Consider the following 26,644-nt stretch of genomic DNA (forward strand, 5'->3'; position numbering starts at 1 on the left):
TAGTATGTATACACACAGCCATAAGACAGATGCTAATTTCTAATTTTTTTAACCTAAACACTTTTCTGAAATTCTTTTCTTTTTTTGAGACAGAGTCTTGCTCTGTCACCCAGGCTGGAGGGCAGTGGCACGATCTTGGCTCACTGCAACCTCTGCCTCCCAGGTTCAAGCAACTCTCCTGCCTCAGCCTCCTGAGTAGCTAGGATTACAGGTGTGTACCAGCATGCCCGGCTAATTTTTGTATTTTTAGTAGAGACAGGGTTTCAACATGTTGGTCAGCCTGGTTTCAAACTCCTGACCTGGTGATCTGCCCGCCTCGGCCTCCCAAAGTGCTGAGATTACAGGTGTGAGCCACCGCGCCCGTCCTGAAATTCTTAAAAAGTCTCAAACAACCGCAGAGCAACAGTTTTGCTTTCAAAAATCTCAGGAACTAGGTAGAAATCTTTAAAATTTTAAGCCGTTTTCAAAAATCAGCCAAAGAAAACAGTAACACTGGGCTCTGACAGCTTTACTAGATGTAGAAACCAATTTGTGCCATTTAATGTCGGACTACCAAATGACATCACTCTTCCCACATGGAGATCACTAGTGGCACTAATGGTTCCACCTTTTTCCTGTGAGCCCAGAGCAGAGGCAAAGAGCAGAGCACTAAGCACCATAAATCCATGGAGAGATACTGATCACCAACGGCAGAACCCCACATCAGACACACAGGCCGTGCCACTCGCTTGTCCCCCAATGCAGACTTACCAGGAGGCCATTCCGTAGGTCACAGTTTACTCACCCTGTTTGGTAGGAATTTTAATCGTGTTTATTTAAATCTGAGAGTCTCTTTGTCTCTCTAGACACCCACCTATGACACAGGTGAAAAATCAATCCCACTCAAAAGTAGTTGGGCTGTATCCTTTCTGCTACCTCATTTGTTTACATTTTTCAAGAAAAAACTACTATCATCTTAAATCTTTAAAGGAAAAATTCAGTTAATTGTTTCCTTTTTTTCTTTTTTTGAGACAGAGTCTTGCTCTGTCTCCCAGGCTGGAGTGTAGTGGCACAATCTTGGCTCACTGCAACCTCCACCTCCTGGGTTCAAGCGATTCTTCTGCTTCAGCCTCCTGAGTAGCTGGGATTATAGGCGTGTGCCACCATGCCCAGCTAACTTTTGTCTTTTTAGTAAAATTGGGTTTCACCATACTGGTCAGGCTGGTCTCCAACTCCTGACCTCAGGTGATCCACTGCGCCTGGCCCTTAACTACTTTTTTTAAACAACTTTAAGCCTTTGGTTTCCTCTGAAGAAAATATTTTTAACAAAAACACTCCAGAAATAACAAAAGGGCTGGTTCTTTGAATATAAGGAATAACTTTTGCCTATTTTCCAATAAAATTGAAATGGGAAAGGATAACTAGACAAGAGAAAAATTAAAGTACAACAATGTGCTAACAAATCTGAAAATATCAAGAATTTGTCTAGGAATTACCAAGGTTAATCACAAAAACTTATACATGACCAAGTAATTTAGACCTCTACAATCAACTACCTACCTAACCTAAAGTAAGTGCTATACCCAAACAGCTTCAGTACTTCGTTCTTTCAAGCCAAATGCTCAAGAAGAATGACAGAAGCCCAGTGAAAAGACAGACATGGAAAACCAGAAAGGTCAGGCAGACATATTCTATGAGTAAAAAAAATGTAGTAAAAATTTAAAACAAGAGCCGGGCGCAGTGGCTCATGCCTGTAATCCCAGCAGTTTGGCAGGCTGAGGCAGGAGGATCACGAGGTCCGGAGATCGAGACCATCCTGGCTAACACGGTGAAACCCCGTCTCTGCTAAAAAAGAAATACAAAAATTAGCTGGGTGTGGTGGCGGGCACCTGTAGTCCCAGCTACTCGGGAGGCTGAGGCAGGAGAATGGCATGAACCCGGAAGGCAGAGCTTGCAGTGAGCAGAGATCACGCCATTGCACTCCAGCCTGGGCGACAGAGCGAGACTCCGTCTCAAAAAAAAATAAAATAAAATAAAATTAAAACAAGGAATGGATACAATAAATAACATCCTAATTTGCTTTTTTACCTTAACTTGGATATCTTTTTTCACTCAAACGTCCCTAACTGCATTTTGACAAGAGTATTCCCTCAAATAGATATACCACAGTTGATTTACCTCACCTACAGTGTGTGTACATAGTTTCCAACTTCAATGTTTCAATAAAATCTTCGTACATAAAATTTGTGCCCTGTTTGAATACCTCTATTGCAACACGTTCTTAGAAGTAGAACTGCTGAGTCAAAATTGGTAAATATTATTAAATTCCCATACAAAAAGGCCCCTGCTCAGTCTATGGAATTCCAGTTATTCCATTCCAGTAGGACTCCAGTTAATACATTTATGATACCTTTGAATACTGCCTTTGTTTTCACATAAGAGTAGTGGAGATGGGTAAAAAGCATGCTGAGATAAAAATTCAGGTTGAAGCAAAAATAACTTTGACAAGGGTGAGTGTATGCAGCAGCCATGTGGCAAGATCATTTTGGGTCTCCTCTGTGTGAGGTGCTGTGCATGACCTCATTTGTACCCCACAACAGATCCAATTTCTAGAAACTAACAACATTCTCATTTTAGAATTGAAAAAACTGAGCCAGAGAGGTTAAGTTATTTGCCTGAAGTCACACACCACCTGGTGGAGCCACGATTCAAACCTGGGTTTCTCTATCTCCTAAGCCAGATTCATAAACCAGTATGAAGCTCTCGATGGGTATAGATATGCTTTAAAATACAGCCAGAGCTGCCAGGCACGGTGGCTCACGCCTGTAATCCCAGCACTTTGGGAAGGCCGAGGTGGGCAGATCAAAAGGTCAGGAGTTCGAGACCAGCCTGGCCAACATAGTAAAACCCCATCTCTACTGAAAATATAAAAAATAAGCCAGGCATGGTGGCAGGCACCTGTGATCCCAGCTACTCAAGAGGCTGAGGCAGGAGAATTGCTTGAACCTGGGAGGCGGAGGCTACAGTGAGCAGAGATCACACCATTGCACTCCAGCCCGGGTGACAGTACAAGACTCTGTCTCAAAAAAATAAAATAAAATAAAATAATGTACAGTATTTATACAATATATATTTATATAATATTTATATTATATATATATTTCTCTAGAGCTGTCAAAAATATACATGAAAGCTTTAAAGAAAAGTGCCCACTAGAACTGTCACTCGAGGGGCTGCCTTCCCCTCTCCTCTCACAAGTCCCTTGATTGGCCTTGGTATGACTTCCTGTGAGTCAAAAGAAATTTCTTTTGCGTAGTTGGCAAAAGCTTAAACCTTTGATCATCAAAATGCTAAAAAGGGCATCCAGAGACAGTCAGTTATTTTTATTTTGAAAAATAGGGGTGGACTGAAGATTAAGAACTGAAAGCAACAACTGAAAGCAAGCAATGTTGGCCGGGCTGGTCTTGAACTCCTGACCTCAGGTGATCCGCCCGCCTTGGCCTCCCAGAGTGCTGGAATTACTCAGGTAGTTCTTTATAGCGGTGTGAAAACAGACTAATATATACTAGACATACGGTCTAGAATCATACATTGCTTTTTCTTGTTTTTTCTGAGACGGAGTCTTGCTCTTTTGCCCAGGCTGGAGTGCAGTGGCACAATCTCGGCTCACTGCAACTGCAACCTCCGCCTTCCAAGTTCAAGCTATTCTCCTGCCTCAGCCTCCCGAATAGCTGGAATTACAGGTGCACACCACCATGCCCGGCTAATTTTTGTATTTTTTAGTAGAGATGGGGTTTTACCATGTTGGCCAGGCTGGTCTCGAATGCCTGACCTCAAGTGATCCGCTCACCTCAGCCTCCCAAAGTGTTGGGATTACAGGCATGAGCCATTGCGCCCGGCTGCTTTATTTTTCATAAAAGTGAAAGGCATGATTTATACTAAGATGATTTCTTCCTTTAATAAATTTATTGACCATAAAATACATGTACTACCATGATGATTTGGGACCATGATGATTTGGAACTGTCTGTCAATTTTAAAAGTTGGTGCTCTTTGACTTAGAAGTTCTATTACATAAATTCTTAGAAGTATTTGTACCAAGGCACAGAAGTTTATGTTTAAAAATTTGATTGCATCATTACATGAATTAGTGAAAAATGGAAAACTGAACTTTCTGAAAATCTTTATAAAGCACCTTCAGATATAGCTAAATAACTGTCAGGTGAAGATAAAGGAATTGAAACTTTTAAGTTGCAAAGTATCTTAAACGTGCATAAGATGGGTGTGTACAGATGAGACAGAGTGAGACTCTGTCTCAAAAACAAAAACAAAAAACAAACAAAAAAAGAACTACCCAAGAATGGGTAATTTATAAAGAAAAGGAGTTTAGACTCACCCCTGTAATCCTAACACTTTGGAAGGCCAAGGTGGGTGGATCACCTGAGGTCAGGAGTTCGAGACCAACCTGGGCAACATGGTGAAACCCCGTCTCTACTGAAAATACAAAAATTAGCTGGGCGTGGTGGCGTGTGCCTGTAGTCCCAGCTACTCGGGAGGCTGAGGCAGGAAAACTGCTTGAACCTGGGAGGCAGAGGTTGCAGTGAGCTGAGATTGTGCCACTGCACTCCAGCCTGGGTGACAGAGCGAAACTGTCTCAGAAAAAAAAAAAGAAAGAAAAAAAAAAGGAGTTTAATTGACTCAGTTGGCTGGGGAGGCCTCAAAAAACTTACAATCGTGGCGGAAGACAAATGGGTAACAAGGTACGTCTTACTTGGCGGCAGGAGGGAGAGAGAGAGAGTAAGGGATGGGGCAAGTGTCACACCTTTAAACCCTTAGATTTCATGAGAACTCACTATCACAAGAACAGCAAGGGGGAAATCCGCCCCCATGATCCAATCACCTCCCACTGACAAGTGGGAATTACAATTCAAGATGAGATTTGGGTGGGGACACAGCCAAACCATATCAACTAGTTTCCTACAAATGAAAATCACTTAAACTCTATTGTCTCTTCCTTTATATCTTCAACCCCCATCATGTACCTCTTATTTATGTAAGAGTTAACCCAAAATTCAATTCATCATCTCTAATCACCCACCCATCTCTAATCATTTGTTTCTTCAGCACCTGCATAAACAGATGTACTAAATTTGTACCATATTGTTTACAACTTGGCAAAGTTCTTTGGCATACTCCATGTTTTCTAGGATAATGTAACACACTGCAAGTATTAATATAGCTGTTAGCTAAATGAAATCTCCCTTGTGGCTATTCAGCATTTTTAGAACACATACATCAGAAGAGGACTTGCCTTCCTACTAAACTATTATGTGGAGATTTGTGTTAGGGGCCTGTCCTGCACAGCTTGGCCAGATCACTTCTGTTTCTCTTCACCAACAAAGAACGCAAAATAAAATTATTACATTCTTCACTATTTAAGTCAGAAGAACAGCATCTCTCTTTGGAAGATACTATATAACTCACAGCCCCCAGTGTGTCACACAATTACCATGTGTCATTTATCCCTTTATGGCCTTTTTTATTTTATAACTGGATAGACCAAGTGAATTAATGCCAACACTGACTATCAACTGTGCTCAATGTTAGCATTACTTCATCATTCTGGTCCTTGTATCAAGACCATTAAGTTAATCTTGACCATTTTTTAAAAAATTAAGGGTGGGATCTAAATATTTTATCTCACTAAGAATGTCCGTATTATGTTCTTCTGAACAATATACTTGGGGGAAGCTGGTGGTGATAAAGACCTTTTCAATGGTCAAACTAAACCTAATGTGTAACTTTCCCAGATTTACCCCACAGTATTTTGTCATGACTGTGTAATTATTTGTTTCCTGGGCTTTGTTCCAAAAAGAATTTTATGCTGCTTATAAAATACACATAATCTGTAAAGATAAAACAAAGGAGGTGAAGAAATAAGAGCATAGGGACCTGAACACTCAAGATAAGATGAAGCCAAAAATGCTGTTATACAAATCTGGCTTTAAGCTTCCTCGCAGCTAATTTTTTAAAAAGTTAGTTGCATGATTTCCCATGACTATGAGAGAAAAACTATTCATTTACTTATTAAAAAATGACTATTCCTGGTACTGGTTTCAGAGAGCGATTCCTAAATATCCCCAGAGAACCCTAATGTAGCAGCATCCTCCTCAGAGTGAAAGCCTGGCCCGAACATGCATGTGTCTTAGCCTGGAACACGTCCAAGGCTGCTGTTGTGAGAAACAAAAACAAAGTTATCTTTCTGACATAGTGATGAAGGGCTGTCCATGTTCTTGTTTTGCTGATGAGAAATAACAAACCCAAAATGAAGCTTAAGCATAAACTTAAGAGAAATGTTGTGTGAAGCTTTGGAAAAGGAATAGTGGCCAGTAGATAAGGGTCAAAAGGACCAAAATGTAACAGAAAAAAAGGGCACATACATGAAGAATCAATGTGTAGACTTTAAAATGTCCTATCCTGGAATGAAAACAGAAGCAACAGAACTTGTCAAATAGAAGCAGCAGAGTTAGAAGCAAACTAAGTGTTTTTCCACACCAAGAGATGCTGCCCTAGAATGATAGACAATGATGTGTGCTGTTGGCAATCATGTCTTGAAGAAAAGTTGACTCATCAGATGTCTGAGGCTTGGTGAAGACATTTCTGAACGTCGTCCAATTCCCTTTGCTCCAATTTCCTATCCGTGAAGCATCTTCTTAACCAAAGATTACTTTTCAAGAAAATTTTCCTCTGGGAATGTAAGGCAGCTCACATAAATATGCTGTCAACTTTTGCCAATCATTAAATTGGCTCTCTGGTACACTTCATTCTTATATGGGATTCAGAATAAGCCATGAGCCGGGCGCTGTGGTTCACGCCTGTACTCCCAGCACTTTGGAAGGCTGAGGCGGGCGGATCCCTTGAGGTCAGGAGTTCGAGACCAGCTGGGCTGATATGATGAAACCCCATCTCTACTAAAAGTACAAAAATTAGCTGGGCACGTGCCTGTAATTCCAGCTACTCAGGAGGCTGAGGCAGGAGAATCGCTTGAATCTGGGAGGTGGAGGTTACAGTGAGCCAAGATCATGACACTGCACTCCAGCCTGGGCAACAGAGCGAGACTCTGTCTCAAAAAATAAAAAAGAAAAGAAATCGAGACTAAAATAAGCCTATGCTAGAACAAGCCTGTGTCAGGATTTGGACACCCCAAATAGGCAGATAATTTAAATTTTTACTTGCAAAACTCAGCAGGCAGAGCAAAAGTTATAAGCCTTTTTCACCTGAATTTAAGTCTATGAGACCTAGGTTGGAAAAGGCCCATTAGCGTTACCCAGTCTTGTTACACATTCCTTCCATTTAAGTTAAGGTCTAGTTGCATTGTCTGAACCTTTTCTTGGATACATTCTTTGAAGGATGTTCACAGGACATAAGCTGCTTCCCAATGGATTTGTGCCAGATGCCTATCGGCAAAACTTCCTTTGGACTTCTTGGCAGACTCTCAACTACGGCTTGAAATAACAGAAGAACAAAGCTGCTCAACTGAAAGTTTGCATAACTGGTGAAGTCTGCCAATGAGTAATTCCTGATAATCTATCGTGAAGACATACAAGTATGAGCAAACAGTAAGGTTAAGTGTATTTACTTTGTGGGGGACAAAATCTAAGACATCACAAAGGCATGGAGACATGCATGTCAGCCAACATGATCAGCCTCCGGGAACCTGGAAGGATGCCAGGGTTTCCCTTTGGCTTGTAAAATAGATACTCCTGGGTTTTTTGTTGTTGTTTTTAAATGGATTTTGGTCTGGAACTGAAACTAAGTTTACTCAACTCCATGACCTGAACAAAATATTGAAGTCTTTAACATTAAAAAAAAAAAAAAAGGCAAAGAAAGTTTTTCACCATAAGTAGATAACCAAGGCTTCTCAGAAATAATAAATGTGCACAGTGAGTTACTTACTTAGAAATTGTTTACCAACAAAAGAGTTGCACCCACTGTGAGAAATCTTAAGGAGGAAGACTAAGAGACTCCCTGAAACACTCATCTGATTTAAAAAATTCCTTCCAACTCATAATTTTTTTTTTTTTTTTTTGGACAAGGTCTCACTCTGTCACCCAGGCTGGAGTGCAGTGGCTCAATCACGGATCACTGCAGCCTTGACCTCCCTGGGCTCAGGTGATCTTCCTACTTTAGCCTTCCAAGTAGCTGGGATAGGCAAAGGCCACCACCCCCGGCTAATCTAAAAAAGTTTTTTTTTTTTTGTAGAGACAGAATTCTCCCTATGTTGCCCAGCCTGATCTCAAGCAATCCTCTTACCTTGGCCTCCCAAAGTGCTGGGATTACAGGCATAAGCCACCGCGCCTGGCCCTTTGTTTCTTAAAGAGTACCTTAAGCCTAAAAAAGTGCTAATCTCTCTTGCCTCTTTCATAAGCAGAAAGCTAGCCATTTTAAGATTACACTATCATTTTGGAGACTTCTGAGAAGACTCCAAAGAGGCTATCAAAACTGAAGCCAGCAGCCCTTGGGATTACTTCTGCCAATCCAACTGCATGCTGCCAAGACCATCCAGCTAAGGCGACACGCACTATGCCAATTCCAGCTCTTGCTCTGCTTCACTAGCTGCCAATTCCTTCTTCCCTACTGTTTGAGCATTTCTGAAAGGCGCGTTTCCTGTCATTTATAAACTCGAAGTTTGCCAGTTAAGTACTGCATGAGCCAGCTGCTAGGCAGGAACTAGAGACTTTTTGTCTGTTGGAAGAACCAACTCTTTGGCTCTGGGGAGACTCAACCTGGCAAGTTCTGGGAAGAGGAGAATATTGTGGGGGAACTGGTAGGCAAAGTTCTAGAATGGAATAGAGGCAAGGGATTTATCCAAAGAAGAGATGCATCATTTCTACTTTCATGCTACAAAGCAGGAATGAGAAAACATGAGTAGAGAAATGAAACAATTCTAAAAGAAAAAGGAAGTAGTATATATTTAAAAAAAACCCTTATTTGAAACATTTAGCCATCAAAACCTACTTCTTGACAGGCAATATACATTTAAAATAAAAGCAGAAGTTCACTGTTAACCTACAAGACATCAAGGATAAACACGATCTTAGTACGTAATCTGTGATAGCTTCAAAGGAACAGCAAGCTTCTCATCAGCAAGTATAGATACCAGAATGCAGTTCAGGAACAGTTTAAAAGTGCTGAGAGCAAAATGCCCGTCGATCTTTAACTTTCTAAACCATTTTTTTTTTAAATAACATCATAGACCCTCACAAACATAAAACAGTATGTTCTTTTTTTCTCTTCTTTTTTTTTGAGACAGAGTCTTGCTTAGTCACCCAGGCGGGAGTGCAGTGGCAGGATCTCGGCTCATTGCAACCTCCACCTCCTCGACTCATCGCAACGCCTGGTTGTTATCATTGCTTCTTTTTGGCTTCATTTTTCTTGCTAAAGAATAGGCTGGCTGCAGTGGCTCACGTCTGTAATCCCAGCACTTTGGGAGGCCGAGATGGGTGGATCACTTGAGGTCAGGAATTCGAGACCAGCCTGGCAAACGTGGTAAAACCCTGTCTCTACTAAAAATACAAAAATTAACCAGGCATGGTGCTGCGCACTTGTAATCCCAGCTACTCGGGAGGCTGAGGTATGAGAATCACTTGAACCCAGGATGCGGAGTTTGCAGGGAACCGAGATTGCGCCACCACACTCCACCCTGGGTGACAGGGCAAGACTCTGTCTCCAAAAGAAAAAAAAAAAAGAAGCAATGATAAGCAAAGAAACTGGTAAAGCTTTGGGAAATTTACTGCCTTTAAAAACAATAGTTTATTTGTATTTCAAAAAGTGGTGACCACTAGGTACACAAAATAGTTAAGTATTAGTGATTTCGGTTTAGAAAAAGAACAAAGTCTAAAAATAGTGAAGGCAAAGCTATTCCAACTGAGTACTTGCAACCACCCCCCACCCCCTGCAACTTGAAGTTATATACTCAAACAACACTTGTTAAAGAATTGTTCCCCTGAACATTAAGCCAGAAAATTGCCTGGCAGCTGTTTGAAAGTAGAATTTACTCTAATTGTATCCAGGGACAATATGATTTTCTGAATAATGGTGTTTTCTCTTTATTTAGATGAAAATAACCACAGGAATGGGAATCTGGAATATGGAATTTTCTCCTCCAGAATTTAGATTCTGCTTTTTGAGAGAACTTAAAAGCTTGCTTCCTCTCTTCCAGGCTCTGGGAGGCTCCTTTAACAGGCAATAGTGCCAAATCCAGTGAAGCAGACAAATAGCTGTCCCCAACATGTATTTTCCTTTAGTAACAGATCCTGTGTTTAATGGGCACATTGCTGCCCCCACACAGGGATTGTCTCCCAGCTTCTCTTGCAGCTAGACACAGCCAGTGGTATGTTCTGGCCAACATGAGGCAAACAGAAGTATGAAAAGCTATCCTCAGGCAGTGTCCTTAAATAAGGATGCTGCCAATTTTGATCCTTTATCCTTTTTTCAGTTTGAAATGAGGTCTCACCACGTTGCCCAGGCTGGACTGAAATTCCTGGGCTCAAGCAATCCTCCCACCTCCGCCTCCCCAGTAGCTGGGACTACAGGTGTCTGTCACCACACCCAGCAATCCTTTATCCTTCTTGTTGGCTGGAAACAGACCCAATAGTTGGAGCTTGAGCAGTTATCCTGGGCCAGGGAATGGCACACAAGGCAGATAGAAGCACCAGTCCTGAAGGATATGGTGGAACCACTTCCAGCCTTGGATTGTCTACCCTTGAACTCTTCTCATGAAAAACGAAAACGAATTTAAGCCATTTTTTTTTCTAGTAACAATACATACCCAAACCTAATCCTGATACATGTAGTATGCCAAAATAGAGTTAGAAGGGTAAAAACAGACATAACGGCAACATCCCACAGAGGTTTTTGGCATGATATTTCCTACGAGTTGGGATGGCAGGTGGTCCAGAGAGAAAGAGGTGAGTTTTTTTTCACTCTTCAAAGCATAGAACAAGGTAGAAAAAGGGATATACACAACTAGTATGTATTTGTGCTTATCCTGAACTTTTTCTCCCTCGCAATTGGTACTGATAGAAAATGTTCTTTTCAACATTGAAGCGCCCCTCCAGAGACTAGTAAACATTCTTTGTAGAACAGAAGTTCTTAGCTGGGCGTGATGGTGTGTGCCTGTAGTCCCAGCTACTTGAGAGTCGGAGGTGGAAGGATCACTTGCACCCAGGAGTTCAAGTCCAGCCTGGGCAACATAGTGAGTCCCCATCTCTTGAAAAGAACAGTTCCTGACAATAAACGGGTAGCATAAAACTCCTGATGACCTTTATAAAACTACACATTTCTGAGCTTCCACCTGCTCCCACTGAGATTTTTATTTATTTAAGTGGGACACAAGTTCTTAACTAATCAAACAGTTGTTGTTAGCCTTGGCTACACATTGGAGTCATCTCGGGAGCTTTCAAAATTGATACCTTTGCGTCACCCCTACCCCCAGGGATTTTCATTCAAATTGTCTGGGATAATTATAATTTAATTATGGGAAAAACATTTTTTTCCCTTTAAGGCAGGGAATAATTAATGCTGAACTTTACAGATTGTCAATCAATGTAAAATAAGAAATAAAAACAGTAATATATGATTTAGGGAAATATATGATTTAGGTAAATGATTTAGGAAAATATTCAGTTATAAAGTTGAGAACTCCATTGTATCACTGCCTGGAACACATGTAGAATAAAATATCCGCTGGAATTCTGCAAAGAACACAGATTGTTAAGACTGTCCATGTTGTTGTATTCCTTTAAGAATGCGAATTTCCTTTGCCTGTCCTTGAAACCACCAGACTGTTACATCTTTGCAGCTCTTGCCCTGTGGCAGTGTTTTTACTGTTGGCAGCTTCTGCAACTTCTGTTCTCATTTGCTCCTTCTAATTGCACCTATTTGATTTAGCTTAAATGACAGGAGAAGCAAGATGACCTATTCCAGTGACATCTTCCTTACATTTACTCTTGGCTCAACTTTTATTTAAGTAAACATCACCGACCTCCTCCTCCCATTCTTAAAACAAAACTGCCACTGATTTAAGTCATTCAGACGTTTAAAACTGTAGAAGTGCTGGAGAAATATAAGTTCTTAATATGATCTCACTTCTCTCAAAGCATTCTTAATTTTTCTAACATAGGAACCTGATACACAGAACTATACCATAAGTCAGAAAAATGACTAAATCCAGAGAATATGCAGTCTTATCTATATATTTTAAAAATAGTTACCTCCAAGTTCACTCTAGGAATTTTGGCTACTGAAGCATCCATGTAAGTGGAAAAGACTGATGTCCAAGAATGTTCTATTCTGTGATCACTTGTAATGTGAAAAGCTTTGTTGATTGGAACATGTCACCAGTATAGAGAGAAAAAAAGAGTTAAAGGGACACCTCAGTTTACAAACTGGGAATGAAACAGAGAGGTTAAGCAACCCACCCAGAGAGAAAGCTAATTTAGGGGAACCAGCAGAAATGTGGGTTAGATGCGAGCTTTCCTAGCACAGAGTTACGTCACATGATCAGCTCATTGTACCTTTTAGTAAGTGTCATTTTATACAGAAGTGTTGGGGACACACCTGCCCTAAACCAATCCTATGACACACACATAAACTAGTGGACATGTTCAAAGTTAAGTCCCTAGATGTACTCTCAGATTCCTATTTTAGGCTCATTCTCCCCTATTCCTCCTTAAACCTTTCATATTATTTAATTCTATAGAAACTAGAAATGTGTGACCTTAAAGGCTTTAGACACAATTCTTATAGTTCAGTTTTTTTTTATTATACAGGTGAGAAAACAAATCCAGAGCCAAGGAGTCTGACCTTCAGTGACACAAAATTGTGTCAGAGGCAGTGGGCCAGACCTGGGCTCTGACTCCAGGGTTCTTTCTACCAGTCCCCTTTAGCATCAAGGTAAAAACATGCCAGCCACTTCAGGGGGCGCGTAATGAATCTATGCACACTTCACTTGTAGCTGAAATTTTGATGGCTATCATTCTGTTACATGATTTCCAGGCCAAAACATACTAGAAATGGCAGGTGAATTGCAGGGGAGACAAGATGCTGCTGACAGTAAAGGCAGAAACACACACGGCAGGAGGGCAACTGCTTAGAACCCCAATCAGTTTGGTGGGTTCAAGGACAGGAAAAGGAAATTTTCATTTTTAAAAGGATAAAAGGGGGACAATCTGAGCCATCTGTATTTTCTGTACAATTTCAATGTCATTTTACTCTACATATTTATTCTAGGTAGTAATACAGTGGAATCACCAACCTATTCCACCTGGACATTTCCCTAAATTGGTGTAAGAGGTATCACTCAAAATATTAAGTAAGTGAGCCAAACAAAAAGGGAGAGATGTCAAAACAAATTCATGAAGGAAGATCCTAGAATGTCACATGAATACCTCCGATTATCGATAATGCAACTGAATTATTAACTACTTTCAAAATAATTTATTCCATCAGGTGTCTGCTGTGCTGCGATTATTTTCATACCATCACTAGTCTCCTATTTCTGACCTCAGGGAAACTGCTATTCTTAAAAAGCAAGTATAAAATATTTCTTTCTGTTTCTTTTTCTTTTCTTTTTTTTTTTTCCAGACAGAGTTTCGCTCTGTCGCCCAGGCTGGAGTGCAATGGCGCAATCTCGGCTCACTACCACCTCTGCCTCCTGGGTTCAAGCGATTCTCCTGCCTCAGCCTCCCAAGTAGCTGGGATTACAGGCACCTGCCACCACTCCGGCTAATTTTTTGTATTTTTAGTAGAGATGGGGTTTCACCATGTTGGCCAGGCTGGTCTTAAACTCCTGACCTCGGGTGATCCTCCCGCCTCGGCCTCCCAAAGTGCTGGGATTACAGGTGTGAGCCATGGCACTTGGCCTAAGATTTATTTCTTATATAACCTACCTCTTTACAAAATAAACAGCTGCTTAATGTATGCACGCACACACACAATATAATTGTGCACAAAACTATCTTATCTCTTTGGTTTAAAAAAGTACACTCAACATGGAAAACACACAGAGTCACTCCTGACCTTTCAAAGCCATTGACTTCAGGTGACAAAGATGAAAGAAGCCTTTTAAAAATCTTTTCTTTAGTATTTAATAATTACTGGCCAGGTAATAGCTGACGCCTATAACCCCAGCACTTTGAGAGGCCGAGGCAGGCAGACCACTGGAGGCCAGGAGTTTGAGATCAGCCTGAACAACATGGCGAAACCCTGTCTCTACTAAAAATACAAAAAAAGTAGCCGGGTGTGGTGTGGCACACACCTGTAATCCCAGTTACTCAGGAGGCTGAGGCATGAGAATCATTTGAACCCGGGAGGTGAAGGTTGCAGTGAGTCAAGATTGTACCACTGCATTCCAGCCTGGGCGAAAGAGTGGGACTGTGTCTCCAAAAACTTTTAAATAACCACCATGGCACATGTATACCTATGTAACAAACCTGCACATTCTGCACATGTATCCGAGAACTTAGAATAAAAAAAAAGAAAAAAGAAAAAAGAAAAAAAAATTTTTTTAAATAAGAAAAACAATTACTAAGTTTCTTCCCCTGCCACCTCAAAGTCCCAAACTTTTGTTGTGATATTTGAAAACACATGTTGACAACCCCGCTATCCAAAAACTGCAAAATAATCCCATGTCTACTCCACAAAGGGCCAAATAAGAAGGCTCCATTAGCAAGAACTGGAGAGCATATGCTGGCATCTAAACAGATGATCACGCGGGGACTAGGTTTACATTAAGATTTTGCCCAATCACAAAGAAAGCCAAGGCCAGTTATCTTACCTCAAACTGCGGGTAGGGAGGAGTCATGGCTGAAGGGGGCCCTGAGGTGGGAGGTGGCATCCCTGAAGTGGGTGGGAACAGACCCAAGGCGTTCAGATTTAATCCAGGAATTAAATGTGCTTGAAGCTGCAACAGTAAAAAGGCCCCTTAATTTGACAGTTAAAAGAATCAAGGGAAAGTGAGCATTTTTAAGTGACAGTATTCAAACTGATCTCATCTAATAAAGAAATGATTGTATAACTCAAAGCAGATGTTCCATGGGACTCTACTTGAGTACATCGTTTACATCTGTTTATATCCCTTGGTATTTTAAAATCTGTGTGCTGGTTTGCCCCCTCCTTGGTCCACAGCTGCATTAAGATATCTCAAGGGAAGCTTTCCTTTCCCTTATGACTAGCCCACAGGACTTAGACAAAACCGTATTCTGCGTGCTGTGGGCAAACTAAATATAGACAAAAAGCAATGTATCAGAGTTGAAGAGGTAATCAAGTAAGATTGGTTCATTGAAAAGCAAACCAGCTATTAAGAGATCTTTACTTGCTGGGTAAAACTTAGCAACCATGGGTCTAGAGGCCTCAAAGTTGAGCCCTCTGGAAATCAGGACCCATCCCCATGTAACTACTGCAAGTAAACATATCATTGGAATGGATATAGGAGCCAGAAAGGGTATTTTAATTTGTTTAGTTTTATAAGGGTTGAGGATGTAAGGTAGATGGTGGAAGGGAGATTTGAGTGTACTTGAAAATCTTTTTAAAAGGCCTAAGGGGGTTAGATTTAATCCCAGTTGATTCCAGAACATTTGGAGCCAAGCAGTGAGAATTGAAGCAGGTTGGCAAGAAGTCACGTGGGGTGTAAAATGGCTAGCATTCTAGGCTCTTCTCACAAACGCAGTATTTGCACATTTCCCTCGTCTCAGGTTTTGTGTTTCAGATGACTGGCCCAATTGAAAAAAAATTATTTTTTAAAGTCATTTACTTTAAAATTTACGACAGGCTTTTGAAGTATTCCATTTTCAGCACCATTTCACTGATTAAGGAATGTCAGCAATTTGCTTTAATAGCCTCAGATGCACTACACAGATTGTTTTATCAATTGAAATTCTTGTATCTCCAAGGTTTATATGGGTAACCAAGTTTTAAACCTGTAATCTTAACATTAACTTTTATATGCATTATATCTATTGTAATCCTAATAAGAATGCAAGGTAGGCAGTAGTCCCATTTTACAGATGAGTAAACTGAGGCTCAGAGAGACTGAGTAAATCACATAAGAGAAGAGAGCTGCAGCTCATAAATGGTTCAGCTGTGATTCAAATCCAGTTCATGTAACATTTCTTCTATATTAAACTCTCTCAAATTAACGTTGTAAGAGAGGTACTATATTAACCTTTGTAGGTAGACACTAGCCTTACTTCAGACAGAAGGAAGCTAAGGCTCAAAGACTAAATACTTTGCTAAAGTCGCAGAGACAGCAAAGCTTAATGTCAAAGCCAGTATCTTCCCTACTATCCCAGGGTACTTGCTGAGGTGCTAAAAATCAACTAGAACTACTTCTAGTGATAATGCCACAAAAGAATTCAATATTAATGCAGTTAAAAACATTGTTTAAACTGTTTGTTAAAATAAAGACATGCCCTTCATAACAAAACTAACATTCATAGAAGCAATATCATTTTCATAAGACTCCCTGATTTTCTTCATGATCTCCTCCTCAGCTTTGGCACATGTCTCAACATTGCCTTTAACTGTAATAGTGCGTTCTGGATTATACAGCGTCAATTCCTGCAATCTGCAGAATGAAAAAGAAGGGAAAGAAAAATAATGAAAATTGGAGGAAGACAGCTAATAATTCAGCCACAGATGGCAATTAAAAACAAACTGTGGAGCCTGGTAATATGTAAAAGTGGGTGGTAAAACATGATGGGAAATGAGTAAGCCCCAAAAGACGTAAATCCAAAACTGTAAAGCTGCAAGAGAGAAGAAAATATTTGCCCTCCCATTTTCTCAACTAAAGATTACTGGGTACATATAGTTCAATCAAGTCCATATTTTAAATAAAGCTTACTTCTCAAACCGCTTAAAGTTGAACCATTTTCACAATTGAACAGTGAATTAAAAAATGACTGGAAAGATGTATAGTTTTTGAGGAAACCAAATACCCTAAGTACATAACCTTTCATAAGTATGTTCCTAGTCTGTATTAACCAATTCTAGGCATAATTGGCATTCTCGTGCAATTGCATTTTCTGGGTCACCAAGCAAGGAGAAAGCATGGAAATATTCCAAAAACACAAGCCAGAATTCCTGTGTCTAAACTTAGTTTTTACCAGTTTTTTTAGAATTTAGATTGAAGTAGGCTGGAGGAATATCAATCCATCTTGACTAAAATTTAAAATGGTTCACCGATGGCCATTTAGATAACAAAAACGTTAGATAGTGGCAGCAATATTCAGAAACTCCCTGCGGGACCTAGGTCCTGCTGAACCTTCAAAAGCCACTGAATATCATACCTGAAAACACCTAAGCCTATGCTGGTCAACAGCCTTGAGAGGAAAAGCAATGGGAGACATGTGCCATGGAAAACAGAACTAAGTACATAAATTGAGAGGATATGGATTATTGGTACAAATCTCCTTCATCTTCCTGAAGTTCTCATTTTCACTACTAGTATAATGTCACAGGCTAACCTTCAGCCAGATGAATGGGAAGTTATTCCTTAACATTTTCCTCAAACTTGTTAAAAATGTAAACATTTGTATAATGAAGACTACTTCTCTTAGACTACTTTAAAAAGAAGTCTATAATTCTAATTCAGTCTCAACCTGGCCCTGCCAAGCATTTTGTATTACAGTTTTAAAAATAGCTGCTTCTAGAATAACTTTTGAGATTTTTTTCTTTTAAAACTCTCCCCTTTCTGGGGGTAAATTTAAGACAAAGTAGTATTACTTATTGAATTTACCACTTTGTGGGGTTTTTTTCCCCCTTTCTTTACAACCAAACAGAAGTTTCCTGCTTCCTTACTACCTCCTTTGAAAACTCCTTGTACACAAACACCGTGCAGTCTTTCCCCTACCACTCTTCCTCAGTTCATCAATCTTTTCCCACCTTTTTGAGTACTCTGAGTGAAACTAAGAATGGCCATCCTCAGAAAAACCTTTCCACGTAATTTCAGAGCATCCACAGATTCTAAGTGTGGTAGCCTGCCTCCAAGGTGATTCCTGTCACCCAGTTATCTGTAGTCCCACACATACATACCGAATAGGGCTGACTTGTGTAAACAACATTAGAAAAATGATAGAGTATAACTTCTGAGGCTATGTCATAAAAGACATTGCAGTTTCCATCTTGACAGCTGCCATGTCTTGAGAACACTCAAGCAGCTCTGTGGAGAAGCCCATGTGGGAGGAACTGAGGCCTTCTGCCAACAGCCAGCATCAACTTGTCAGCAGCATTGTGAGACCCCAAGCCAGAACCACCCAGCTAAGCTGCTCCTGCATTCCTAACCCACAAAAACTAGCTGAGCAATTAATGTTCACATTGTGTTAAGCTGTCAAATGTTGGGATAATGCGTTACACGACAATGGATAATAAACTGGGTTATATATTCCAACTTTGGGAATAAATGTCATAAAACATAGTTAAGACTGCTTTAGAAAACATGAATGTAAAGCATTTGGTTCCTCCTGCCAGAAGCAGATAATGCTTTCAATACGGGTCAGAAACCTAACAGGCAGCAAGCTGTATTTGAGAAACCATGTGTAAGTACGGCAGCACAGGCTAGCTGAAGCAGCTGTAAAGTGGGAAGCTAAGCCCAATACACAACATGCAGCTTACAGCGTTGGAAAGTTTTCTTATTCAAAAGCAAAGGAGCACTCACGGAGATATCGTGATTTTAGTGTCTGTGTCTTGCTCAATTTTTTTAAGATTTCTTCCTTCTTTACCAATAAGACGTCCAACAAAGTTATTATGAGCTAAAATCTTTAAGGGGATCTCTTCTGTGCTGTAAATAGAAAAGTGGTCATAAAATTAGAATAAGTAAACCTATCTTGGGTAAAAAGACAATATTCACTCATTAAACACTGACTTCCTACCTACCATCTGGGAAGCACTGTGTTAGGTACAGCTTAAAACTTGCTGACAATTGGCCAGCATTCTAGCAATGCATGAATAGAAGGGGAGAAAAAATACAGAAGTTAACTTCTAAAATAGTTCTTAGTTTATTCACTTCAGGAAATATCTTCAGTGATGGAGTCTCTTACTCAAAACCATATTCCTAAACCCCTACTACCAGAACACAACGTACAAATAAAAAACAGCACCATCCAGTACAAATATACACCTGGAGATATGTGCATAATTTATAGAAGGAAACAGAAGAAACAACAGTGGTTACACTTTGGGGGAAGGGCATAAGAACAGGAAGGGGAGCTTTCACTTTTCATTTTGTAGCTTTCTGAATTTCCCAGTCATATATATATAAAACTGTTTAAAATGTCATTGTGGTTAATAGATGGTGGGTTTTTCCTTTTTCTTTTTCTTTTTTTTTTTTTTTTGAGACAGAGTCTCCCTCTGGCGCCAGGCAGGAGTGCAGTGGCGCGATCTCGGCTCACTGCAACCTCCGCCTCCCGGGTTCAAGCCATTCTCCTGCCTCAGCCTCCCAAGTGGCTGGGACTACAGGCATATGCCACCACGCTCATCTAATTCTTGTATTTTCAGTAGAGACGGGGTTTCACCATGTTGGCCAGGATGGTCTTGATCTCTTGACCTCATGATCCACCCGCCTCGGCCTCCCAAAGTGCTGGGATTACAGGCATGAGTCGCCCCACCGGGCCTATTTTTCTCTATACTAAAATAATTCTTCTTTAAAATTTTTACTTTAATAATTACATTCTTATGATATGGCACCCACATATAATATTACTAAAACATATTTAAAGTTCTCTACAAATTAAGGTTGGTAATGAGGTCCCCACACTAACTCCAGTGCCTTACTCTCGATTCTACTTTCAGTGCAGCGCTGTTCTGTACGCTAAACGTGGCACAGAACCCAACCTTCACTCAAAGTTCCTGTGGAAGAAATAGTTAGAGTTCCCGCCTGCATTACCCAGATAAATCTCCAGTTTGCCTTAGAAGAGACTTAGGCACTTCCCCACCTCCACACTCCCTGCTGCTCCAAGGTGGGGCCAGGCAGTGGACAAGAACGGAGCTCCAATGAGCTCCGAGTAAAGGATGAGTCAAGATCTGGAGCTCCTGTTTTGGGTTAATCCAGGATACCCCCTGGTCCTAGGTTCCCCAAGTTGCCTTCTTCTATAGCTGCACTTCTCTTCCCCATTATCACCACTTGCCTATGTTCAAATGTGAATGAAAATATTTAAATATTAAAAGACATACACTTCACAACCAGATCAACAGTGCCAACCACTGTAGCTCATCAGGATATCATTTCCCTCTGTTTGTTGGCAATTCCCAAGAATTGTGTCAGAGATATCAAAAATACAAGAGCACAAATATCAACCTCTTTCACAGGACAATCTTCTTTACTCACAATTTTATATCTTGAGCTTCCTTATGCATAATCTCCAGAATAGACTTACAAGCCGCAGAGGTGCCTTCAGGAGTAGAGAGGATAGTAATCGACTTCTCAGCAGCCCCCGCATTTTCTTTACGGTGGACATCGATTCTGATAGTGGGCGCAAGCAGAGAGGAAAACGAGAGCAGTGAGCGTGTATTCACAGATTACCAAATGCAAAGTCATAGGGCTTCAGGGCAAAGCAGATGACTCACTTCCCTCAAGAGCATAAACTTTCAATAAGCTGTCAACATTAATGCCTTAAGAGGCAAATTTTAATTCTAGGAACATTCCCCTTTCTCTTTCCTCAATCCAACCAAGCGGGGACATCTTTTCATTCTACCCAAGCTGTTTGTGCTTACAGCTTCCTTTCAGATGCCACAGAACAAATGTCTCATGACAAAGAGCCTGGATTCAATCTGCTCTAAAACAAATAGGAACTGGAGGGCATGCCAAGAGAGGAGTTGGAATCCCATAAGCCAAGTTGAACTGCTTATTCTGCACAGTATATCATTCTTCATTCATTGGATGAGCAGATTTCACCAATCTGCTTCCCCTTTGCAAGGTTCTTCCCACATTTTGCCTCCTTGATAGAGGAAAGTCTGCAACTAACAGTGAAAGGAATGGAACCTGGACAGATGGCAATTCTACTTCAAGAAAAGCAAGTGGCCAATAAACTCAAAATGATGTTTAATTTCACTAGTAATTATATGTCTGCCAGTTAAAAGAATGTCATTTTCTTCTAGACTTGCAAAAATTGAGATAGAAAAAATTAAATATGGGCAAGATGATGGGTAACAAGGCACACTCAACACTTTTGGTAGGAGCAAACTGGTCAGCAAAACGCTGAGCACCTTGTGACTCAAGAACTGTATTTCTTGTAACATCTACTCCTGGTAACATCTACAGATATAGTCTCATACATGGGCCAAGAGTGATGTTTCTTACCCTTGGCACTACTGACTTTTTGGGCCAGATTCTTTGTTGTGGATGGGGTGTCTTGTGCATTGTAGGAAATTTACTAACTTCCCTGGCCTGTACCTACTAGATGCTAGTAGCATGCCTCTCTCTCAACTCTAACAGCTAAAAATGTCTCCAGACATTGCCAAATGTCTACGGGGGTTGGGGCAGAGAGATGATCATTTGTGGGTGAGAACCACTGGCATGGGAAAGTTCCGTTTCTAACAGATAGAAAATTAGAATTATCTAATTGCGGGAAGAGATGGTTAAATAACAGTATATTCATATCATACAGATGTTTTTGAAAATGTGGTAAAATTACAAGTACCAATACAGTAAAAAGTCCTTAAGTGAAATAATGCAATTCACATCATGACATGATTTCTTTTTTAAAGTCACACATGTTAGTAGATACAGGCAACAAATCCTATAGAGATACATCCCCAACTTACCAACAGCTACCCAGGTGAGACGAATGGTAACTTTTTAATTTACATATTTATATGTTTTGAATTAAATATAAAATAAGTCTGCCATTTTTTAAAAAGTACAAGAAAGAAAATTAGCTACTCAAAAATATGTGTTTTTGGGAAAATTAAGTATTTGTTGAGTTCCTTTGGCCATTCAAACACTTAAAGTAAAGGGCTAAATAACTCATGGCCATGAGAGTGACCACTTGATCATGCCAATAAAATCAAGATTTGGCTTTCATTTTCCTAAATGTTTGGTTGAAATCTGAAGATTTACCTCAAGAGTAAAAGATAAAACTAAAAATAAGGGCATGAAACAAATTAAGGGCTACCTAAAAATAACTAATAAAAAAATAGTGTCTTAGATAACAGTCCCAATCTTAGGAGTCATCTTCCCGGCTGCTGTTTCAATCCCCAGTCACTTTCAGGGATGCCTGTCTTCCAGCAACACATTAGCATCCCTCTTTGCAGTTTATTTTCACCCTTTCACTGTGCTAAGGATTACTAAGCTCCAATCCCCTGAGAGAAAGGAATGTGGCTTTGGAGATTAGAGTGGCCCTCTGAGACCATTCCAGAAACGAGGTTCTGATAATGACTAATTTCAATGTCAAGAGTTAATTAAATCCACTGGCAGAGCTCTGCAAATGAATCATTGGATATAACAAAAATTGCTTCCCTTCCCCTATCCCCATCTTCCTGCCTTAAGTAAAACAAACAGTTCAATTTAAGTCACAGCTCTTTCATCTGACAGGGAAATGAGTAGCTCGAAAAGGAACAATTCTCATCTGCTACATGAGAAGGAAGGGAAGCCATATAATGAATTTCTGCAGGTAACGGTGGATCAAGGGAAGCAAGAAGCCCTTAAATTTTAAGATTAAAGCCAGGCCGACTGACTAGGTTATGGTCCAGTTGTCTTTCCCACTCCTACATGATGAGGTCAGGGTGATTAATTTTGCATTCAGGTAACCAGCACCCAACATCTCCTGCTTCAAAGCAGGGGAAGGCAGGATCAGATGCCACTGCAGGGAGCAGGTGGGTATGGACCACCACTCAGTACAGTTCTTTTTGGTTCTACATGAGAAATGGGTCAGCTAGTCCAATGCAGGCATGGTGCCTATGATGAACATGCATGTCCTCTTAGGCCTGCTGGAACAAACACATAAAGTATACACAGCAGTGCAGTTCTAACTTTTAGAGAAAGATTAAGCTTATTTCGTTGGATCACACTGAAAAAAAAGAATTCTCCTTTCTAAATTTAAAAGGAAAAATAATCTTGTCACTTCTGTAGCTGGCTCAAGGCTTGCACAATGGTATTTTTGGATACAACCTCTTCTTCCCAGCACACTCACAGGTTCTTCAGGAAATACAGTAGTAACAGGATGTGCCTTGTAGCACGTTACGGAGCTAGGTATGGGGGGAAGAGTTTGTCACCAAGCTTCTTTGGGTCAAAAAATATCCACATACTGTACAACAGTATGGTTTCTAAAGCAAAACAACATATAATGCATGAGAATTGAGAAGTATCTTAGATACACATGAAAGGCTTCAAACGTAATTCACATACAGTCATTTTAGGCATTTGACAAATAAAAGATCCTTCTATGTAGCAGGGCCCTGGCCTTGGCCCTGGGGCTACAGTAGTGAATAAAACAAATAGTTCCCGCTTTCTGCTCCTGATAATTAGCTCCAACATTTGAATGGGAATATTCCAATCCCTTAAACCCCACCAATTAAAACCATCAAAAAATATCCAGAAGAAAAAGCCATTCTAATTACATGGCTTAATCACAGGAAAAATTCGGACAAATAAGATGAGCAATTCTTTATTCGAGTAAGGCAAGACTGAAAAACCATCTCTGTATTGAGGCCACAAATAAAATGGATTGGACCCAGAAAATTACTTCCAAAAGCAATGAGGGCAGGTGGGGGATAAGGCGTGGGACAGAGGACAACCTAGAAGCTGCCTTTCTGTCTTCCAGAGCTTCCCCAACCAGAAGAGGATTAGGTATCATTTATTTTCCATTCATGTGTGAAAATCTGACGTTCTCTTTGAGAATGAGGATTAGCTCCAGATTTATATGAAATGAACACCAAGATACTGCAAGATTTTTACACATTCCCAAGTACTATACAAGGAGTCCTCATGGCTGTGTTCAGAAGGGCACCAAGTACCAGAACGACACACTGTTACTAAGATTGCAAGGGGAATTCTCATGAACACCCACCACACACTCAGCATACTCACTTAGACTGGGTCTGTTTGGTGATGTTCCGAATGGTGGCACCTTCTTTTCCTATGATGGCTCCAACAAATTGGGTGGGAACCAGCAGGCGCAGAGGCAAATCACATGGTTTCTGCTTGGATACGGATCCTGGAGACCCCTGCCTTGAGGAGCCCCTCTGCCCAAGCCCCCGGCGACCTCGGGGCTGCTGCAAGGGGTTTTGCTGGGCGGCCATTTCATCAGGGATATAGGCTACTTTCAAGGTGAAATTCTCTAACTGAAATCCATTCAGTTTGTCTAGTGCTCTGAAAGTTGAAAAGGAGCAGGGGTGGGAAAAGGAATCAGTCTATATGACACATCTTTTAGCAAAGCAACACCCATCTCTTCTACTCAGCATTACTAGCTCTAAACTTCTGAGTGAAGCCCCAGCACAAGCAGCAAACCCGCAACACACATAATCCTCCCCTCTCCCACCCCACACCACCACCACCCACACACATTTTCCTTTGAGACAGGCACAGTGGGGAAAAAGACCACAAGTTTCCAAAGGGAACCTATGTGCCATCTCCTAATGAAAAATAGAAAAACAAAAAACATTTTGTCAAACTGTTGGTTAAGTTTAACCCATAAGGTTATTAACGGTTTAGGAATAGCTAAGCAGCAAGAGAGAAGCAAGTGGGCTTCTTGCCTTGGCTAATGTTTCCAAACCACAGTGGAAGAGACATCAGAAATATATACCTCCTTCACTTCAGCCTCTAAAATATGAAGTATTTAAAACCATTTTAAGAACCAGTGGACAAATATCTCTAAACCATTTACAAGAGACTATTCTGAGTATTAAATTCTACCAATCACACTCAGTACCTATTATGAGCCAGTCCCTGACTTTGTGGTTTACGATCTGATTTGGAGCAAAGAGGCAGGGGTGGTGATAAACCAAAAAAAGAGTGTGCCCATTCTTCCACACTATTTGGGGGAGAGTTTCTCTCTTTTTCTTTTTTTTTTTTTTTTTTTTTGGAGACAGAGTCTTGCTCTGTCACCCAGGCTGGAGCACAATAGAGCCATCTTGGCTCACTGCAACCTCTGCCTCCGGGGTTCAAGAGATTCTTGTGCCTCAGCCTCCCAAGTAACTGGGATTATAGGCATGCACCATCATGCTTGGCTAATTTTTGTATTTTTAGTAGAGATGGGGTTTCACCATGTTGGCCAGGCTGGTTTTCAGCTCCTGACCTCAAGTGATCTGCTGCATTGGCCTCCCAAAGTGCTGGGATTACAGGCATGAGCTACTGTACCCAGCCTCTTTTTCATTCTTGATCTTTATTTTAACATGCAAGGAAAAGTGCCCAAATCTTGAGCATAAATCTCAGTGAATTTTCACAAGGTGAACACACACATCCAGATCCAGAACTAGAACACACCAGGGCCCCAGACGCCCCACCAGTACCTGCTTCCGGTAGTCACTGCCCCCCTACCCCTTGCAGACTTCTAATACCATAGATTAATTCTGCCTATTTAAAAATTTTATGTAAATATATATGAGTATACATGATATATATTTTCTCATATCTGGAAACTTTTAATTTATTGTAATATTCATCCAAATTGTTGTGTTCTATTTTCTGGGGTTTTTTGTTTGTTTGTTTTGCTTTGTTTTGTATTCATTTTGTGTGTGTGTGTTATGTTTTCAGAAGGGAAAATAATAAACTAGTAGAGACGAAATAGCCCAGATTTCATAAACATACACCTAACAATACATCCCTTTTTAACTCCCCAGTGCACAACAAAATGAAAAACAAAAAGAAAGAAGTCCCCACACTTCCCAGTGTCACTCAGGTTCTTTGCTCAGATTCTGTTCCAATGGCCCTGAGTTCACCCCAGGTGGGAAAGAAAAACAGGCATAAAATGGTCTCTTTCTAGTTGCTTGGTGTGGTCATTTCCGGCTTATACACTGCTTTATTTGCAAATCTACTCTCAATTCTTAAATAGAAAAAAGGGGGTGGAGTGGGTGACAGTTCTAGTACCAAAAAGGTCACTGAGGGCTAGGACCTGGAAGGCAGACCTGGGCAAGCAGACAGAGGGCTCGCTGACATTCTCCGGCCCAGAATGATTCTCGGTTTCTCACTTCAGTCTTCTATCACTGTCCTACCTTCTCTGGCACATGAATGAACTCTTATTGTAAAAGATCAGTCATGCAGAAAGTAGCAAGAGGTTGCTCTGGCACCATCACCAACCCTCCAAGGCCCTTCCCAGAACTGCTGCTCACTGCAATACTTCTACAAATGGACCAGTCCTTTCTATATGTTTACAAACACATGTATTCATATTCGGTTCCTTCATTAAAAGCATAATTGGGGTTGTGATGTACACTGCTCTGTGGTTTGTTTTTAAATACAATGTCTTGGGGATATTTCCGTGTGATTTCTATGTCAGAGGGCATTCTTTTCATAAGCATCAGAGGATGATAGCTGACACATGCCACACTTATTTTGCCAATGCCTTGATGACAGAACCTTAAGTTAACGCTGTACTTTCCTCCTGTCCCCTTTTTTTCTTAAGGGAATGTGGATTAAGGGACCTAAAATATTTTGGTTATTTCTAAAGGAAGA

The 26,644-nt window shown here is 40.6% G+C and overlaps 1 protein-coding gene across 4 annotated transcripts in view; it reads right to left on the reverse strand.

The window, feature by feature from the left end:
- The window catches only part of IGF2BP3 (insulin like growth factor 2 mRNA binding protein 3), a 153,477-nt gene that overhangs the window by 17,018 nt on the left and 109,815 nt on the right, over positions 1 to 26,644 (reverse strand). For all 4 annotated transcript variants that reach the window (XM_003807939.8, XM_034963801.3, XM_008960055.6 and 1 more), the window contains 5 exons: positions 24,062 to 24,343; positions 20,363 to 20,497; positions 18,695 to 18,817; positions 16,471 to 16,606; positions 14,819 to 14,944 (listed from right to left, as the gene is read on the reverse strand). In XM_003807939.8, the coding sequence (XP_003807987.1) occupies positions 14,819 to 14,944; positions 16,471 to 16,606; positions 18,695 to 18,817; positions 20,363 to 20,497; positions 24,062 to 24,343 (802 nt within the window). The remainder of the gene's footprint in view (positions 1 to 14,818; positions 14,945 to 16,470; positions 16,607 to 18,694; positions 18,818 to 20,362; positions 20,498 to 24,061; positions 24,344 to 26,644) is intronic.

This window comes from Pan paniscus, chromosome 6 (assembly GCF_029289425.2).
Source record: "Pan paniscus chromosome 6, NHGRI_mPanPan1-v2.0_pri, whole genome shotgun sequence".
Classification (NCBI taxonomy): Eukaryota; Metazoa; Chordata; class Mammalia; order Primates; family Hominidae; genus Pan; species Pan paniscus.